This window comes from Phoca vitulina, unplaced genomic scaffold (genome assembly GCF_004348235.1).
Source record: "Phoca vitulina isolate PV1807 unplaced genomic scaffold, GSC_HSeal_1.0 scaffold19, whole genome shotgun sequence".
NCBI classification, from domain to species: Eukaryota; Metazoa; Chordata; class Mammalia; order Carnivora; family Phocidae; genus Phoca; species Phoca vitulina.
This window is the reverse complement of record NW_022589722.1, coordinates 23,129,031-23,150,121: the sequence shown is the minus strand read 5'-3', so window position 1 is coordinate 23,150,121 and position 21,091 is coordinate 23,129,031. Positions and strand designations below refer to the sequence as shown.

The window sequence follows — 21,091 nt, the reverse complement described above, 5'->3', positions numbered from 1 at the left end:
GCACCTCCTGCAGTTCAGCTTTCCACGTTCCAGGAGGAAATGTGACCCTGCTGTTTCTGGAGTCCCATGTCAGAGACTCTTACTTCTCTCTGAATGCCTTTGAAGTCCTGCCAGTTTAGGGACGGGGGAGGTTCAACTCACCGAAGGGTTATGTTTTTCGGGAGCTTACCCAGAATGGGACACCATATGCAGTGGTGCAGGAAAAGGAGCCCACTCATCCTTCAGGTTAACTAGGATATGAGATTAAAGAAAGTGGTCTCAGCTTTATAGGATTGTTTTTCTCTCCACTCCCTAGATCTGAAATGGCAAAACAGACCCTCTAAGAACTAGACCCCTGTTGGTGACCAGTTTTAGTTATGAAGGAAACATCAGTCACCTTGACCTGTGATAAAGACAGGTATTGCACAGTCCGACCTCTTGCCTAAGACCTTACGTGTGGTCTGCAGTAATGCCTGCCATTCTGGTTGTGGCTGAGGGCGTGGCTGAAGGCAAGGCGATGGACACATAGCAGTTCTAATCCTGAACCTTTTACTTGCTCAGCTGGTTCTTAATCCCTAGGACCCAGCCTAAGGTCAAGAATTTGTTCCTGATTGCCATAGGTACAACTGTTGAGACGGTTTGCAGTGCTCCTGCGCTGGTGACCGCTGCAGCCTGGGGGGTGGTGTATGTAGGTCCGCCCCTCACTCTGTGGATAGAAATGTATTGAGGGGCGCCTGGGTGGCTCAGTCGTTAAGCGTCTGCCTTCGGCTCAGGTCATGATCCCAGGGTTCTGGGATCAAGCCCCATGTCAGGCTCCCTGCTCATCGGGAAGCTTGCTTCTCTCTCTCCCCCTGCTTGTGTTCCCTCTCTTGCTGTCTCTCTCTCTGTCAAAAAATAAATAAAATCTTAAAAAAAAAAAAAAAAAAAAAGAAACGTATTGAGCATTTAATGAGCCCTGTGATAAGTTTAGGCAGTTTATAATGCCAGCCTTTAAATTTTATGGTGAAATAATTTTGATAATTTTCAGATTTATTAGAACCCTTTTAAGAGTTTAACAGACGCAGGAAGATAAGAGATAAGAGAATGAGGCACACGGAGGAAGCAGCAGACAGGGATCTCATAGTACTTTAAAATTACCTCATTGTTATCAAGTCCTGAACTAAAATTATATTTTAACAGCTCTGTGTCTCTCCAGTAGACGATTCTTTTCCTGAGGATGGGGTAGTTTCTAATTCTTTTTTTTTTTTTTCTGTATTCCCCAGAGAATCTGGTCTTCTTGGTAGATTCAATAAATATTTGTTGAGATCAATTAAATAAATAAGAAGCTTCTAAGCACAAAGAACAGAGTTGTATTTCAGTGGTTTCTTTGTGAATTGAATTCTCCAGGTCTCTGTGCTATACTTCTCTGATTAGGTTGCTGGGCCCAGATGACAAGCCTGGTACTTGCCTTTAAACATTTTATCCCCTGCCTTGGTTATGTTGTCGCTAAGCGATATGAACACAGGGGATGTGGCTTATAAAGTGTACTCAGCTGGGGGCACCTGCGTGCCTCAGTCGTTAAGTGTCTGCCTTCGGCTCAGGTCATGATCTCAGGGTCTGGGGTCGAGCCCCACATCAGGCTCGCTGTTCAGTGGGAAGCCTGCTTCTCCCTCTCCCACTCCCCCTGCTTGTGTTCCCTCTCTCGCTGTGTCTCTCTCTATCAAATAAATAAATAAAATCGTTAAAAAAAAATAAAGTGTACTTAGCTGACAGGCTCTGCCCATTCTCCGCCACCACCCACCTAACTCATTTCTGTATGGTCTTTGGGAGTAGTAAGAAAATTCCTTTGAAGTGCTGGTTCCTAGGTGAAGCTGGTGGCTAGTTGTGTATGTACTCTTTATTTTTGTGGAATTTGAGGAGGTAGTGGTACTGGAAATAATCTTAGGGAGTCTGCTGTACCCCCACATTTTGCCAGTGAAAAAACATACCCAGAAAGGTGTTCAGTGGTTTATTCCTAACCACATGGGTACTTCATGGCCATCAAGACTGTTCTCCTGGTCTCCTGGATCTTAGGTCTAGGCATTTACCACACTACCAGAGAAGTCTTAAGTCTTGTTTTTTTTTTATTTTTTATAGAAAGCATCAGTAAAAATCGAATTCCTGCAGAAGCAAATATTGGCAATTTAGGAATGTGAGTGGAAAAACGTTTTCCCTTTTGAATGCTAGGAGAGCTATCCCACAGTTTCTCTTTCTACTCTTTCTACTCTGATGTTACAAGACGAAAAAGTTTCATAAAAGATATGCTTCATTTAATGCAGAAAAAAGTAGGCCACTTTGCACTTCTAAAAATAACGCTTAAAAAATCCCAACATTGTGTAAAGAGGTATTTTAGTCGCACAAATGCTGTAATTTTCTGGGGGTTCCTGGGCCCCGGGAGCATGCTAGCTCTCTGAATGCTTTATGTTCTTATAGGACTCTTGTTTGAGGTGACCCCAGAATGGGAGATGGAGAAATGTGCTCTGAAGGGTGATTTGGGGGGAAGGGATGAGAAAGTTGCAGGCGGGAAAGCTCAGCATAGTGGTTTTAGGGAGTTTTCATTTCATTTTATGTTTTTAAAGGAAAGGCCTGCTAGAAGCTTGGTACTAACTGATTCCAGATGGGTCTGCTACAGTACAAAGGTTTTCAGTGTGTTTGGGATAGGGCAGACCAAGAGGGCCCCCTGAGCACTTCCTGTGCAGCTCTGCAATTGTACTCACCTAATCAGAAACAGCCCTGCCTGCTGGAGCTCAAGGGCAGCCATCTTGGGTTCTCTTCGTGCCTGATTCTGTGAACTGCCCTTTCCTCCTGTCTGGTTTACCTCCGCATCCTAGTCCCCTTCCCTCTCTAATCTCTTCTCCATTTGTTCGCAGGGAACATTTTATGTATATATGTATGTATGTTCCTCCCTATTCCTTGTGGGGTGGGAGCTGGGAGGAGGGGAGAGGGGGAAAGGGCGGGGGGAAGGGAGGAGGAGGGTAGAATGGCCAAATTAAAGGCAGATGCTGAAAGGCTTTTTTCCTGGACCCGGGAGATATTTGCTGGCAGTGGGTAACGGGAACATGAGAATGTGAAGCAGACTTGGAAAATGAAGCCACCATCCATCCATCCATCCGTTCATTCATTCTCTCTTTTCCCCCCCAATCCTGTACTCTTTCCAAAAGGTTCAGAATGTTGCAAGTGGGTAGTTTGTTTACCTTATAAACTGAGTGTCACTGGCCCTCTCTGGTTGTTTGCCAAAGGGAGAGTTTGACGGTGATTTTAAATCCAGTAGAATAGAAAGGTATTTTGCACTCAGATCCCAGCATTGTTGCCACAGGATCATCCCTTTTGTGCTCTGATGTCTGCTTGAATTTGGCCAGCTTCTTAGCTATTGCAGGTGCTCTGCATAGGTTAAAAGAGGATTTTTGGTGATGCTCTGCTGCAGGGACAGTCGTTCTTAGGGGCCTTCCAGACTCCGCTTGGGATATATTTTAGGCATAAATTTGACTATTTTGGTGCAGATGCCTGTTAGACTTGAGGGTATGCTTGGTGTTTGAATCTCATTTTTTTTTTGGATCTAGCTGATGGTTGCAGAATGTGGTTCCAGAGTTTTATCTGGGTCTTTATAGTTTTTTTCTGATCCATTTGGCTATTGTATCCATGTTGTTGCATAAATGCGAATTTATTCAGATAGAATATTGAAAAATACTATGTAGACATAAAATTTCCAGCAGCGTAGGTTTGTTTTCCTGACCTGTCCATACTTTCAGTGCCCCTTTTGTCGTCATGTAAGTATGGTGATCACTTTTTTTTTTTTGAGTCATATGTGTGGAATATATTGTCTGGTGGACAATTTTTGTGCTGTTTCTAGATAGTGGGGTCGTCTGGGAGATATAGTTGGGAAATGGAAATACATGAATTTCTGGGATATTCTGATGTTAGTGGCAATGTCAGAGTGTAAAATTGGGATTTCTTAAGCTAGGTCACATAGTCACCCTTCTTATGAGTGAGTCTTAGTAATGTGGCATTGAAGCTAATGGAGAATTACCTGGTATTTTTTAACCATCAGCTGCTTGTAATAACGTTCTCAGTTTACCAGTAGGATCTTCCCTCTTACCTTTATTTTTTAAAATCCCCCTTTAGGCGTGAAGGAGAGAAGGCAGCTAAGGTGTGTTTGTTTGTCTTGGCTATTATTTGCCAAGTATCAGACTCCTGTTGCCTCACTTAGTACTTGGTGGCCTTAACTCCATTTGCAGAGGAGAAAAATGCTCTTGCCCAGTGTCACACGACCAGTAAGTGTCAGAGACCGCTTCAACCCATTATGTTCTGGATCCAAAGGCGGTATATGTTCTCTCGCACTCCGAGTTATATCTAAGTCCTAAACTCTTCTCAGAAAAAAATTCTTTTCTAAGGGGAATGCAGTGATTAAAATTTTTTTAAGATCATTTAAAACTTATTTTTATTGTCATCTTCCTCCCTTTTTCGGCATGCTGACTTCATGCCTCTAATATATAAAAAGCTGATACTGGAGAAAGGAAGGAGGTGAACCATTTAATTACTGTTCATAGAGAAGCTTTGAGGCTCTGAAAGTTGCTTTTTTTTTTAGAGAATTTTACTGGGATAATTGTAGATTAACATGCAATTGTACAAGAGCCGCTTTTTTTTTTTTTTTTTAAAGATTTTATTTATTTATTTGACAGAGAGAGACACAGTGAGAGAGGGAACACAAGCAGGGGGAGTGGGAGAGGGAGAAGCAGGCTTCCCGCTAAGCAGGGAGCCCGATGCGGGGCTCGATCCCAGGACCCTGGGATCATGACCTGAGCCGAAGGCAGACGCTTAACGACTGAGCCACCCAGGCGCCCCAAGAGCCGCTTTTGAAATGGTAGAAAGGCAGAGGTTCTGATTTAGAGGCACATAGACACCTGTGCTCGTCTTCTGTGGCAGCGTGGAGGGAGATTGCACGAGGGGCTCTTAAGACTTCCGCTTTGCCTGAGCAGCTCTCTGCTGTCTTTGGGATGCACAGTTGCTGTAAATACTGTCAGGTACTGTCAGTACTGTACTGAGAGAGGCCCTCAATTGTAGTTTCTAGTTCAAGGAGGCCATACCATGAAATCTTGATTGGCTTGAGCAGAGACAACATTCAGAATGAAGGGATAGATTGGAGGTGGAGGCAATCTTAGAAATTGGAAGAGTGAGTTGGAATTGCTAGGTTTCAGTCTACCAAACATCTTTGGTTGGGATCACCAGGAAGACTCCTTTCATTGTTTTTCCTTTAGTTAGATGTCATCTTCTGAAGGAGGCTACCTTTAACCTAAAGTGCATTTACCTCAGTTTTCTTTAACGTTTATCATGATTTGTAACTAGATACTTACTTGGTATAGTGTTTTTGTCCACAATTTGTCCACAAACTTCATGAGGGCAGGGACTGTGTCAGTTTTTTCACACTGTATACATGGTCCCTAGACTATGGGACCGTAGCAAGTGTACACATCATAAAAGTTGGTTGAATGAATGAATACCATGGGAAATTATGGTTCTTGCTGAAGAGCTTAATTCTTAGCTGGTCAAGCCTTTACCTGTTATTTTGGGTCAGAGTACTGACTTTGAAAATTTTCTAGATAAAAGAGTTTTAATGTCATAGACTTCTTTTCTTTTATCTCATGAACAAGGTAGTAAACTATTTTAACTTGAGGTCATTCCTTAAGTTCTGTTAATGGATTCTTGCATTATTTCAGAAAATATGCTTAAGGCTTAGAAACCCAGGCTATGAAGCATCTCGTCTCCTTTGACCTCTAAAATGAGCAGACTTGTTCTTTTCCCTCCTGTTCTACATATTTGGAAGAGTAGCATGATTCTTTTTTGAGGCTTTTACAAAATAGGAGAATAAAGAAAACTCGATGACTCTTGTTTAAAAACTCTCTGCTCATCTGAATTGGTTTAATGACTATTCTTTTGTTTAACCCCTTCAACTTCTCATCCCAGAATTGATCTTCCTAAATTTATCTCTCATAAAGGGTCATAATAATTTGATTCCTATCTCACTGAGACTCTTTCTTAAGTTTGGCTCTTCTACTTTCTCTTCTTTCTTTCTTTCTTTATTTTTAAAGATTTTATTTATTTATTTGACACAGAGAGAGAGACAGCAAGAGAGGAAACACAAGCAGGGGGAGTGGGAGAGGGAGAAGCAGGCTTCCTGCTGAGCAGGGAACCCGATGCGGGACTTGATCCCAGGACCCTGGGACCATGACCTGAGCCGAAGGCAGACGCTTAATGACTGAGCCACCGAGGTGCCCTCTTCTTTTTTTAAAGGTAACCTTTCTCTGTAAGACCAGGAAGAAAAAGGATAAGTAATTATGGGCAAGAAAATTGGAAAACATTTAAGGAAAAAATGTAAGGTTGTGTGGGTGTGTGAGAATATGTGTGTATACATATATATTTTTTCCCTTCTCTGCCCCACTCTTCTCTAGCTAGAATGAGATATTTTTTTTTTAATTTCAGGAAAAATTGCATAATTTTCAGATCTAGCTGTTTCTTTCAGTTAGTTGAGCCATAAAATACTGAATTTATAGCTGTTATCTTATTAAGATCTTAGGTGTACTCTTCTGAAAATTGGTAATTGATGTGGTTTTTAGATATGTGTATTGAAGAAGCAGTAGCAGTAATAATATAATGCCTCTGCCCTGCTCTTCCTTACTGAAATAGAAATTTGCTTATTGGAATAGAAATTTGCTCATTTGTTTATATACACATACATGATGTGCTGGGAATTTCAAAAATATACATTTTATTATTTTATTATTATTTTTTAAAGATTTTATTTATTTATTTGACAGAGAGATACACAAGCAGGGGGAGTGGGAGGGGGAGAAGGAGGCTTCCCGCTGAGCAGGACCCTGGGATCATGACCTGAGCCAAAGGCAGACGCTTAACGACTGAGCCACTCAGGTGCCCCCAAAATATACATTTTAGATTCTACTTTATTAAAGTTTCTTGAGGAAAACATACGAGAATATTTTCATGATACTTGAACTAGGACATAAATACTAACTATAAAGGAAAAAAAGATTGTCTACATTAAAATTAGGAATATGTATTCATTAAAAGACACCATTAAGAAAGTAAAAAGGCAAACCACAGAATTTAGGAAAAGATAATTTGCAATACAGTATCTAGCTGGTATCCAGAATATATAAATAAATAACTCCTACAAATCAATGTATAAAAGAAGTCCTATAAGTCTTAGAACAACCCAGTAAAAAAATGGGCAAAAGATTTGAATAGATACTTCACAAAAGGGGATAACCAAATGCCCAAAAAGTAGTCAACATCATTAATCATCAGAGTAAAGCAAATAACCACAGTGAGATCCTACTACACTAACTCCAGAATGGCTAAAATGAAAAAGGTGGACATCACCAAGCGTTAGTGAGATTGTTCAGCATCAGGAACACTCATGTACTGCTAGTGGGAAGGTAAATTGGTACACGTTTGGAAAACTGGCATTTGGCAGTATCTGCCAAAGTGTGCCCAATAATCAGCAGTTCTACTCTGGTATACACCCAGCAGAAATGTGTACGTATGTGGCACCAAAAGACATGGATAAGAAGCTTTTTTAGTAGTAGCCCCAAGCTGGACATAACACAAATGCCTTTCAGTATTACTGAAATGTTTTTCAATAAATGATGATGTATTTATACAATGGAATACTCTACAGTGAGGACAGTGGATGGAACTATTGCTCTATTCAACAAATGGATTAGTTTCACAGATACAATGTGGAGTGTAAGAAGCCAGCACAAAAGAGTATATAATGTGTGTTTGATTCCATTTATATAAAGTTCAGAAACAGGCGGAATGAATTTATGGTGTTGATTAAAGTCATTGTGGGCTGATGAGAGTGACTTTGGACATGCATGAGCTGGACTTCTAGAGTGCTGATAGTGTTAGCGTTCTATTTTTTTTTTTTTTTCCTAGATGCTTGTTACATGGCTAGGTTCACTTTGAGGAAATTCATTGTCCATTGCCCATATCTGTGTATATATGGTCACTTCAGTAAGAAGTTTGCTTAAAAATTAGATTCTACTTTTTGTGCAGTGATTGCTGCAGCTGATAGATAGCTTTTCCCCTCCTGCATGTACTAATCCTTTGCCTGTCAAAGCTGGTGGAGTATGGGTGTGTACATACATTTATGTGTTTATATGTTAGAGCCATTGTATGGGCGTGAAGATGCTTCTTTTACTCACCTAAGTTTCCTTGTCACATATTCAACACACTAAGTTTCAAACATCAGTGGGAAAGGAAAATTGGTGAATAAACTGCACCAATGAGTTTTCAAACCAGTTCTGAGAAGAATGAGGGAACTTTGCCTCCTAGGGCAGCAAATTTGGATTTTGCTCTGTAGACAGAAGAACCTCTCCATTAAAGGTTCTCAGCTACTAAAGACTTCATTTTCAGAAGGATGCACCTCATTTGGACCTTTCTTTTTTCAAATTGAGATATAACATTAGCTTCAAGTGGACAACATAATGATTCAATACATATTGTGAAATGATCACCGCAGTAAGTCTGCTTGACATCCATCACCATACATAGCTAAACATTTTTTTTTTCTTGTGATGAGAACTTTTAAGATCTACTCTCTTAGCAGGGTGCCTGGCTGGCTCAGTTGGTGGAGCATGCGACTCTTGATCTTGCGGTTGTGAGTTCACGCCCCATGATGGGCATAAAGTTTACTTAATAAAAAAATAAAAATAAAAAATAAACTTTAAAAAAAAACCTACTCTTAGCAATTTTCAAATATATAGTATAGGATTATTAAGTCTTGTTCACATGCTGTACATTACATCTTCATGTCCTATTTATTTTATAACTGGCAGTTTGTGCCTTTGGACCACCTTCGTCCATTTTGCCCACTCCCCATACTCCACTTCTGGTAACCACCAATCTGTTTTCTGTGTCTATCAGTTTGCTTCTCCCCTGCCTCCCTTCCGGTTTCACATGTAAGTGAGATCATATGGTATTTGTCTTTCTCTGTCTTATTTCGCTTAGCCTAATGCCCTCAAGGTCCATTCATGTTGTTGAAAACAGCAGGATTTCCTTCTTTTTATGGCTGAATAATATTCCATTGTATATATATATATACACATTTTCTTTATCTACTCACCTATCAATGGGTACTTAGATTGTGTCTTTGTCTTGGCTATTACAAATAGTGCTGCAGTGAACATGGGGGTGCAGGCATCTTTTTGAATCCATGTTTTTGTTTTCTTCAGATAAATACCCAGAAGTAGAATTGCTGGATCATATGTTAGTTCGATTTTTAATTTTTTGAGGAACCTCCATACTGCTTCCCATAGCAGCTGAACAAATTTAGATTCCTACCAACAGTGCACTAGGGTTCTGTTTTCTCCACATTCTCACTAGCACTTGTTATTTCTTTTTGATAATAGCCATTCTAGCAGATGTGAAGTGGTATCTCATTGTAGTTTTGATTTACATTTTCCTGATGATTAGCGATGTTGAGCACCTTTTCATGTACCTGTTTGCCATCTGTATTTCTTCTTTGAAAAAATGTCTGTTCACGTCCTCTGCACATTTTCTAATTGGATTGTTTGTTGTTGTGCTTTTGAGTTGTAGGAGTTCTTTATATATTTTGGATATTTACCCCTTATCAGATAAATGACTTGCAAATATTTTCTCCCATTCTGTAGGTTGCCATTTCATTTTGTTGGTGATTTCCTTTGCTATGCAGAAGCTTTTTATTAACCTTTATTTTTATCATGGGAACTATAAAGAGAAGAACTCTCCACATGGAAATCCCCTCCCCCGAAAAGGAAGTCTAACTCCAAGTAAGGCATTTTAGGAAAATCCAACCTGGATGAGGTAGAAAATCTAAAGATGTTGCCTTGCCTTCTCTCAACTGGGCCATATCTCTTAATTCTTAACCTGGCTTTAGCAAAATACTTAAAAATACTTGAAAGTTCTCCTAAGTTTGCTATGTTGTCTTATGATCATACCTTTGTAAATCTTTGCTCCCCCTGGAAGGCTCTCACCTGCTTCATTTACCTAAGTGAACTCCTGGAGCTCATTCTTCGGGACACCTTCTAGAGTTAGCCATTTCCTCTTCTGTACTCTAACTGTACCTATATGCACTTCTGCTGCATCACATATTACACTGAAGTCTGTTTACTTGTCCTCCAGTGCTAGCCTTTCAAGACTATCAACTGGCATATGGTAGGTACACAGTAAATATTAAAAGAAAAGATGAACAATTGGGCATGTTTTCTGAAAGACAATAGTTAACTTTCTAAAGAATAAAAGCCAATTATAATATTTGACATCAGTAGATATATGTTTAAAAATTTTTTTCAGAAGAAGTGTTACTTTGCATTAACTTCTTAAAACCAGGGGTGTGGATTTACAACAGGGTGCATATTGTGGCAGTAGGAGAGAGTGATGCTAACTGGTTCACGTGGGTAACAGACACATGACCTTGGCCTCTTTTAGCGTGGTTCTCTAATCAGCTGATTTAATTTTAGTGGAGTCCCTGGAGAAATACTTTGAAATGCTCTGGTTCTATATGCAGAACTTAGAAATCATAAATCCAATGTATAGATCCTGACTGCATTAGGGTTTATGGATTAAAACCAGCAGCATTAGGACATTATGACTAGACCAGTGTAGGTATTATGAGAGTGATGATTTTGTTCATCTCAAATATTATAAAATTAAATTCCAGAATATGTTATCTGAAGTTTTGTCATTTCATTTCAGCATGTAATTTCTCAAGCCAGTTTTAATTTAAAAAGATCTGAGTAGAATCATTGCCATTTGTCCAGAAGTTTAGAATAATAGGATTAGAATAATAAATTAATAAGTATTGAGCTCCTGCTTAGGGTTTAATACTTTTGGGACTATGTGAAAAGTATAATTTTGATCTTAATGTCAAGCAACATATTGATGATACATTTTATTGATGACTTAAGAAAACACAGATACAAAATGATTTTTAAATGTTCCTTTCCAACCCCAACTGTCTATAAATAGGAGGCCAAGTAGAAAAAGCAGAGGCTTTGGACTCCAGCAGATCTGGGTTAGAATATTGGCTTTTTAAAAAATTAAAGAATGTGTTATATAACCTTGGTCGTGCTGACATCCCTGGAACTCTTGTTTCTCTGTTTGCAAAGTGAGGTAAGAAGGTATACCACTTGAGGTTGTTCGGTTTTATTCTGAGAATGAATGACAAGCCCTGTAAAACTTCCCCGACACATCATAAGGGCACCTAATGCTCGCATGAACGAAATGAGCAGGTAAATAGAGCCGTGTTTGCAGTGGCCCACTTAGCCCAGGCCATTGTGGGTGGATTTCATAATGATCACTAGCATGAACCAAGCTCAGTAATGGATTTGATGGGCATCTTGGACACTGTGCTGCATCTTCCCATTGTAGCATAAGGTGATTGACCTTCTGTTTGATTTTAAGAGTGTAAAAAGGTCTATCTGAAGAGGGCTCATCATAGCCTGTGGAACAATCTGACCTCAGGAAGGTGTACACAGCAAGGGTTTCACACACAGGTGGCTTGTTAGGAGTCCAGAAGGGGTGAGAGAGGAAAGCACAGATCTCAAGGATGGGCTACTCCTTCTCCCTCTCCTTCCCCTGGAATGTGAATTTCAGTTATTTAGCAGATATTGCATCCTTTGCTGTTTTCCACAGCAGTTTTGTAAAGCCTATTCTGGATGCCTGTCTGTTAACTGGTGGGCATTTTGACTGCTAAATGTTCCAAATTGTTTAAATTCTGTTCTGGGTAAATGACTATTTTTTATTATACAAAATCATTTTCTTTTCCTGTCTATTTTTTCACTGCACAATTGGTACCCTGGAGCTGAGTCTTTGCCCTGCAAACCAAAAATATAATTTTCCCGGGTGTGTCTTATTTTAATCCACTCCCTTTCATACTTCAAGGCTCTGACCTGCTTGGAGCCTTTCCTACTTGGTTACAATTGATGCTTTGTCCTTTGGAGTCATACAGGACATAGGCACTGGGTTGATTCCATGTTGAGCTATCAAATATGGCTCTGAGAAAAAATTACTTTCCTAGAATGGGCAGTGGGCAGCTGAGCTGGAAAATGAAGCCCTGGCTCCTAGTTAGTCATCATTTAGGGAGAGTGAGCAGCAAGTTCAAAATCAGAGTTAGAACTAAGCAGAGAACAAGTAGGGCTAGCTCCCAAATTGAGTACCAGTCACACATCGGCTGGTGTATGAGGTGACTACAGCTGAATTTTACCAGAAGTAGACACTGTTGGGGGAACTGTCTGTGGTTCAAGGAATTACCCATATTTTGTGGTATATATATGCTCGTGAAAGGATCATTTTCTAGAAGTTCATGTTCTTCCTCTGGGGCTTATTAATTTCTGTTAATATCCACAGGAATTTCACTACTAATGATGTCAGCTTACTCTCTATTTATTCAGTCCCTTTGGCCCAGGGACTTAAACTACTTTACATTAATTTTGTCAGTAATTCTTACAACATCCCTGTGTGGGAGCTGCTTTTAGATGAGGGATGTGAGAATTTACTCCAGTTTCCATAGCAGGTCAGTCCCTGGGATGGGAAATTGGTATCAGGATTTGTGGTTCCAGGCTTAGTGTGTTTCCCCTGGTGGAGGGAATAATACCTAGCAAATAGCAAGAGAATCCGGTTGTAAGAGTTGAGAGATTTCTGCCTTTAGGCATGGAGTTCCCAGTCCTTGGCTCGGGATGGAAGGAAGCAGAAGTCTGATGCTCAGCACATGAAATGTCCCAACTATTTTTTTGACTGGTGCATACTTTTATTTTTGTTCTCTTTTTTTCCCCTCTCTCCTGGGAGGGGAGGTGGGTGTAAGAATTTTCTGTGTGTACTAACCTTATATGTGGGTCAGTCCAGTTGTTTTGATGCTCAGCAGATATTGCCATTGGGCTTTTGGGTTGCGGGCAAGGAGGTGAAGCAGCCACTTCAGGGTGGGGTTGAGAGGAGAGAGAAATGCAGGAAGGACGACGGTTCTCTGTATTTTCTTAGTCATAGGACTCTGAATCCCAAGTAGCTAAATTTAGCTCAGGTTCCTGTTGAAAGCATCATTTTTTGGGGGGGCGGGTGGTGGGGGGAAACGGAAAACCTTTTTGTGTATCCTGCTCCATGAAGCCAATAGGGAAGCAGGAGGAGGTGAGGTTGCCATGGAGATGGTAGCTGTGTGCAAGGGGAGAGCAGCAGGGTTTAGAATTCCAGGAAGGAAGAGAGAGTGATGTCATCAGATTCCATGGACCAGCCCAGGAACCCCTGTGAGGTTGGTGGGGAGTTGGGTGTGTGTGGGGGGTGGTGGAGTGGGAGTTTGTGCAGGGGAATTGTGACTTCAGTAAGGTGTGGGGAGTCCAGTTCAAGCAGAGAGGTTGGTTGTGTGGAATTGTGCTGATCTGCATTAATGCCTGCTTTTTAAAAATCTGTAAATCATTCTGAATTTGCAGAATATTTTCTTTGTTGAAAAAGGATGTATTCGTTTAATGAAGGAGCTAATCTAGATATAGAAATGATATCTTCTTATAGTTATATTCCCTGTAGTATTTGTGTGTGCCTTTATTCCTTGTATGTGAGGGTATTTGTGCACACATTTTGAATATGTAGTTGCCTTTGTATGATGCCTTTTATGGTGCTGCATGCAGCTAAATGCTTCATTAATGCCTGATTATCGTATTTATTTTTTGGTGGTTGGGAGTGTATAAATAAACGCACTTTTTATGTAAAAAAAGAAATCTGAAAGAGAATCAAAACAGTTGCTTTTGCAGCAGAAAGGAGAACTGCATGCTCCAAGACAGTCATTCTGAACATATGCTGCGTGTTCGTCTTGCTAGTGAAGGGCAAATGTGTTTCTTTTGGAATGACTGAGAGGCTCTCTCTTTAAAAAAAAATAAATAAATAAATAACAGAATCTGTGCATCCAAATGAGTACAGCCCTTCAGAATAGTTGCTTTGGCTGTGGTGATACAGACATTGCGCAAAACATAACGAACTCTCATTTGGAATCAGCTACAGAGATGAGAGATAAGGAGAACATTTTCAATACCTAATTTTACCTGAATTTTTTATTAAAATACCTTGTTGAGCTGAGGCTAGGTTTCTTTGAATTGGCTTTTCCTGATTTTGGGTTGTCAGAAAATCAAATCGATGCGCAAATGACAAGCTTTTATCCCCGTTAAAGATATTTCAAGTCACAGATGGAGGTTCTGAAGGTATTTTCAGTTGCAGATAAAGAGCTCTCTTAGGTTGTTTCATTTAGCAGTGGCAGTGTTTCGAATGATGGCAGCATCTGAGAATGAGAGCAAAACCTTCCTAGGGCGACATCTTTTGAGGTGACCCATTGGATTTATTTGTTCAAGAGTGTCTGTTGATATTACCATTGGGTAATGTGGGAAGCAGCATTATGTGGTGTGTGTGAGAGCATAGACTCTTTGGAATCAGATTGGCTAAGTCTTGAACAAACCCTGTTCTGCTACTCCCTGACTGACCTTGGACAAGTGGCAAGTGACAGTCCCGGGGTGTGTTGGTTTCCTCATGTGTAAGTATGTTGGTTTCCTCATGCATAAGCACCTCATGGTGCTTCAGGGTAAATAAGCTAATGTGTAGAGCACTTAGACATTTGCTGTGTTCTCAATCGATGCTTACTTTAGTTATTATCATTAATAATTATACATTTCTTTGAGTTACAGAATTATGAGGTAGAAGGTCCCATACACTGCTGAATGTCTAGAAGTGAGAGGAAAGGGCGGCAGTGATCTATAGTTTTTAAATGATTCCCAGATGATTCTTCTGATGGTCAACCGGGTTTGGGGACCACTGAGCATAATCTATTTTGAGAATGGTCCAAGCACCAGAAGCTTCATCATTTCCTGGCAGCTTGGTAGAAATGCAGAATCTCAGGTGCCCCCCCCAAAACCCACCAAATCAGAACCTGCATTTTTAACAAGATAACCCTATGGTGACCTATATGCACGTTAAAATATAAGAAACACTGCTTTTCTTCTATCAGTGCGAGTAATTGGACGATAACTGCATGTTAGAGGTGAATTATCTTTCAATTATTCCTGTTGGTAGAAGAGAAACAGTCTAGCTAAGTTGTGTAGATGAGTATGCACTTTACCTCCCCTGCTGCTTGGCCAAGGGGTGAATGCTTTTCTGGACTGAGTTACTGTGTGCCATGTAATGGAAGAGCAGAATTATGATTGTGGCTCTGGCTCTACCATTAACTAGCTGTTTGGCCTTGGTCCAGTCATTTAACCCCTCTGCTGTCTCAGCCTCTTCACCTGGTAATGGAAGTAATCCCTAGACCATGAAATAATGTGATTAAGTATCTAGCACATCACAGTGTCTGCATGCGTTAGTGCCTTCCTCCACCCCTTCAACCTTCCAGTAATCTGTCTGGATGTAGTTCTGTCCCCTCAGAAAGGGCCACCAGTCATGACCTAATACCATCCTCCCTGTGTAGGTTCCTTGCCTCTTGCCCATCTCCCAACTATCTCGAGCATCTAATTGTACTACAGAAAACTGTACAGATAGGTTTCTTTGCTACTTTTTTTGTGAGGGGCCTTTTACTTAATGGAGACTGTTATCCAAGAGGGCTGGAAGAAGAACTATAGGAGTTGAGTAGTTGAGCTGGTATAGGAGTCAAGGTGTGGTGAGATCTGAGAGAGGCAGCTCTTTTATGAATTCCTAATAGTTGACCATATGTTTAAAACAGTTATGTTTGTGCTTTTTTAAAAAATGTTATGGGGGCGCCTGGTGGGCTCAGTCATTTAAGTGTCCAACTCTTGATCTCCACTCAGGTCTTGATCTCCACTCAAGTCTTGATCTCCACTCAAGTCTTGATCTCAGGGTCATGAGTTCAAGCTCCACACTCAGCATGGAGGGTACTTAAAAAAAAAAAAATGGAATAGAAAAAAGTCCATAAATTCAGATGGTTTCACTTGAGGTCTTATTAGATCAGTTCCAAGCAAGAATTAACATGGCAATTATCAGAAGATAATTGAATTGACAAGTAATGAGCATTATTTTTTTCCGATCAGGGAATTAATACAGTAAGAGGAAGTTCACAGACTTGCTCTGGGGACACCAGAAATAGATGGCAAAGAGCTTAAGTCAGAGGATCGGCAGTAGTGGCCAGTAGGGCATTGGAAGCAACAGCAGGAGCAGGAGATAGGTCCATTTTCACTCAGTCATCCAGGTCTTAGGGGACTGAGGGATACGGCAGAATTGTGAACTCAAAGCATGTAATAAAAATTGTTATAATAGCTGTCCTCTGTAGGGTAGGTACACTCCTAGGTGCTTTGTATACGTTATGCTTAATCTTAACGTCCCTGCAATGTATAGGCATGGTACAAATTAGAAAGGTTGAATAACTTGCCTCAGTCACTCTGCTAATAAGCAGCAGAGCTGCTTTGACATTATGTTGAATAGCAGTGTGAGTGATGAGACTGTTACAAAAGCTAAGTTGAAATAGCCAATGTACACCAGTTAAATAAAATTTATTTTGTTTATGTTGACCTTTTTAGTGAAGGTGTTAATTTAAATTAAGACTGTGTATTCAACATGTTTGCCTATCGTAGAGGGATTTTTTGAATGTTGCAGAATTATCCTTTTGGAATATATTTCCTTTATACCCTGAGGCTAATTAAGAGCCATCTTTTTTTAAATGCCAAAGCTTGTGAAGTCTTCAGTTCATGGAAACACCAGTTTGAATTAAATATCACAACATAAACTAATTTGTTAGTGGTTATCAATTGGCATATTTCACCATAATAAGTATTTGCATAATCATGGCTATTATTTCATTCTGATCCAAATGCAGATAATTATCAATGATTGCATAAAGTGAATTTCATATTCTTAGATAGCTTTCTAATTAGTTGAAAGAACCCCAAACTTGCAGTTGGAAGACTTGGGTTCCGTGCCCCTTTTTTGTTGTTTACTGCCTGTGAGACCTTGTACATGTCACTTCACCTTAAGAAGCTGAACTTGAGTTTCTCTTATCAATCAAACAAAAATAATGGTCTCTATTTAGCAGGATTGTTATGAATAAGAGGATGTGTTTGATACAAGTTCTGCCCATCACTGACTGTAATCATGAGAAAGCTATTTAAAGCCTTCTGCTACTTCGGTTTTCTTATCTGTAAGGTCTGTTTGGTCTGTTTATGTGTATGAGTGTGGGGTGAGGTGAGGAGAGTGCAGATAAGGGAGCTGGATTAGAATTAGATGGTCTCTGTGTGGTTCCCTCAAGACCTGTGTTCCTATAATTGTCAGACAAACCTGCCTATGTTTTGTGGGTGATGAAGTGTTATGTACAAATAACGCATTGTTTCTCATTCTCATTGTCCTTTAGCTTGATATCCTCTTAAGGAACAGGTACTGTACATGTCACTTTGCATGTATTATCTCAGTTAATCTTTGTAACAGCCCTGTGAGGTAGTTGGTGTTGTTTGGAAGGGGAAGAATTTGAGGCTCAGAGATGAACTAACATTTCATGATCATGGACATTTAAGTGTCAGGGACATAGGTCAGTGTGATACCAACAAGTGTACTTCCCTTAATGCACCTTACTTAGCATAGAATTATTTGTGACATGTCAAAGCTAGGAAGTATTTATGGACTTATTATACCACAAATTGCTTCTTAGGCCTATTATATAGTAATTTTTTTTTTTTTTTTGCTAACCTGTGATGTATCTAGTATCATTGGGAGAATATACAAATGTGTAAGATGTAGTTTGAGAGCGTACGATCTCATAGGCATATACATAATACATTTAGAAATCAGTCTGTGGCAGAATAAAGTCGAAGTCAGTAAATGCTGTAGTTGTTTTAAGAAGGGAGTAGTTAGTATGGGCTAGAGGTTGTTTTGCAAGCTTTTTTTGACCATGACCCACGATCCATTTTATGTGACAACCTAGTATATAAATATTTATATGTACATATGTGACTAAAACAAGTTTCATTAAATAATTCTTACCCTTACTAAATGTACTTGATTCTTTCTTTTTAAAAATTCTGTTGTAGTCTAGTCTAGTGATTCTTAAAAGTATGGCCAGTGGAACCCTCAGGGTGCTTTTTTTTTTTTTTTTTAAGATTTTATTTATTTCTTTGACACAGAGAGAGAGCCAGAGAGCACAAGCGGGGGGAATGGCAGAGGGAGAAGTAGGCTCCCCGCTGAGCAGGGAGCCCAATGTAGGGCTCGATCCCAGGACCTTGGGGTCATGACCTGAGCTGAAGGCAGACGCTTAACCAACTGAGCCACCTGTGGGCCCCCTCAAGGCATTTTTTTAAGAGGGTCTTAAAGGTCAGAACTATTTTTATAATCACACTAAGATGATATTTTCCTTTTCCACTGTGATGATATTTGCGCTGATGTTGCATAAGCAGTGATGGGTAGAACTGCTGACACCCTAGCAAGAATCAAGGCAGTGGGACAGATTGTACTTGTAGTCATATTCTTCACCAGAGAATGGTGAAGAAGGAAAAAAAGCCAATTTCACTTAAGAATGTTCTCTATGAAGCAGTAAAAATTATTACCATTATTAAATCTCCACCTTGATTATGCATCTTTTTAGTGTTCTATGTGGCAAAGTGGGTAATACATGTAAGGCATTTTTGCCTACTGAGTATGATGTTATCTCAAGGAGAAACACTTTTGTGATTGTTTGAGTTGCCAGCTGAACTAGCCACTTTTTTCATGGAACACCATTTTTGCTTAAAAATCAAATTGACTGGCTATTGTTATTTAGACTTGGGTATTTGACAGACATTTTATTAAAAATGAAGTGAGCCTGTTTAAAAGAAAACAATGACAGTATTTGGTATCAATGATAAAATTTGAGCTTTCAAGGAAAATTCTGATTGAAATTAGAATTTCAGAAAACGTGTGTCCTGGACAGTGGGCTTGACAGCTCTAGTACTTAGACTTTTCCGATGATAGTGATGGTGTTATTAGTGAATGTGAATTTTTTTGGTATTATGTAATGGAATATGTCAACATTTAGAAGATCTTATAACTTAGTGAACCAGTATTTTATAAATGAACAATGTATAATGTTATTAATTTAACATTAATAGGTAAAAATCTATTTACATTAATCTATTTACATTAATAGGTAAAAAAAACAGTAATAGGTAAAAATCCATTCAAAATGTAAGACAGACCAATGGATTTTGATACAACAGAATATGAAGAAGGCTATTATAATACTCCTACCTTTTTTTTTAAGTAGGCTCCATGCCCAGCGTGGAGCCCAACACAGGGCTTGAACTCATGACCCTGAGATCAAGACCTGAGCTGAGATCAAGAGTCAGACGCCTAACTGACTGAGCCACCCAGGCACCCCAATACTCCTACCTTTTCCAAATAACGTATCTATGGAAGGCCAGATTTTCTTATATTTCAACCAAAATAACATAATACCACAGATTGAATGCAGAAGCAGATAGGACATTCTAGCCATCTTCTTTTAAGTTGAATGTGAAAGATACTTGCAAAAATGTAAAACATGAAACTATTCTCATTAAATTTTCCTTTTGTTTTATTAAATGTAGTTAATTTTCATAAAATATTTTTATGTTAGCGTAATGGTTTACTATTGTTGTTTTAAAATGAATTGACAAATATTTTTAAAAAATTACTCAGTTTTAGTTTTTAATAGGCAAATACCAATACTTACAACCCACATAAAAATTCTTTGGAAGCTTTCATAATTTTTAAGAAAGTAAAAGGATCCTAAGACCAAAAGTTTGAGAATTGCTACTTTTTTTTTTTTTTAAATAATGATTGACACATCTTCAATATGTCATGAATGGTCTTGACCCACAGCTTGAAAAAGTACTGAGCTCTAGCTCACGTACAGGATTTGCCTTGTGAAGGGAGGTAGGACTTTGGGTAGATTCTAGGACTTTGCTAGATTTTACCTAAGTTGAATTAATGTGGGAGAACACCCTAAGATGTGAAGTAAATTGAGTAGAGTTTTTATCTGGAAATAGCTATTTGCAATCATCCTGCAAACCCCATTCAAATCTTGTCTTCTGTGAGTTCCCCTTGTGATTTCTTCATGCCTTTCTCACTCCATTATCAACCGTGTACACTTGTTCCCTCTGGGCCTCATATTTATATTTTATTGAATGATTCATGTTGTATTTATTTACATGCCTCTCTCTCTTACCAGACTATGAGTTCCTTAAGAGAAGAATTAGTAACCTTTCTGTTTTTACCATGGTACCAGACCCATGAAAGTCACTTAGTAAATGTTTGTTGAAAGAATAAATGGGGAGGAAAAAGGAATGACCAGGTGAGGCCAGATTTAGGATGTTTGGAGCTTGATCATGTAAGCAGTGGAGGGCCATTAGCATGGGAGTGATATGGATGGCGTTTTATGAAATTAAGCCTGGCCCTGGTAAGAAAATTGGAAAGAGGTGGATGGAGGCTGCTGGACCAGCCAAAAAACTATTATAGTAATTTAGGCTTAAGTCAGGTGACCCCGGCCTTAAAAGCATTAAGGTGAATGCTTTTGTCATAGCTAATGAAAGACATATATTCTTGAGGAATATTTACGAAAACATAAACAATAATACTCATGCTACCGAACATTTATTGCATACTTATAATATCCTGAATACTGTATTAAGGGCTCAGGGTGTATTATCTCATTTAATCTCCACAGCATCCTTGAGAGGTTATTTCCATTTTTTTTTTTTGTTATTTCCATTGTTTGATGGTTAAGTAAAAATAAAACCTGTTCATTGTTGAAAAATTAGAAAATACAGATAGGCAGAAGAAAAATAATGTGTATCAATCATAAATCCAAACTCAACACCAAAACATCTAATCACTTAACATTTTGGGATATATCCTTTTAGACTTAAAAAAAAAGGTGTGTCCATGTGCTATATATATGCTTGCACATAAGGAAACCCTGAATATAAGGCTTTGTGCTGTTTCCCTATTGAAAGGACAGGCTAGGGGCGCCTGGGTGGCTCAGTCGTTAAGCGTCTGCCTTCGGCTCAGGTCATGATCCCAGGGTCCTGGGATCGAGCCCCGCATCGGGCTCCCTGCT

The 21,091-nt window shown here is 39.4% G+C and overlaps 1 protein-coding gene across 17 annotated transcripts in view; it reads left to right on the top strand.

The window, feature by feature from the left end:
• The window catches only part of RBFOX2 (RNA binding fox-1 homolog 2), a 283,835-nt gene that overhangs the window by 53,741 nt on the left and 209,003 nt on the right, over positions 1 to 21,091 (top strand). Inside the window, exon 1 of one of the 17 annotated variants that reach the window (XM_032416260.1) lies at positions 13,138 to 13,294. The exons of the other annotated variants lie outside the window; for them this stretch is intronic. Coding sequence (XP_032272151.1) covers positions 13,253 to 13,294 — 42 coding nt within the window. The 5' untranslated portion in view covers positions 13,138 to 13,252. Of the gene's footprint in view, positions 1 to 13,137; positions 13,295 to 21,091 lie in introns of those variants that run through there. 17 annotated transcript variants of the gene reach the window in all.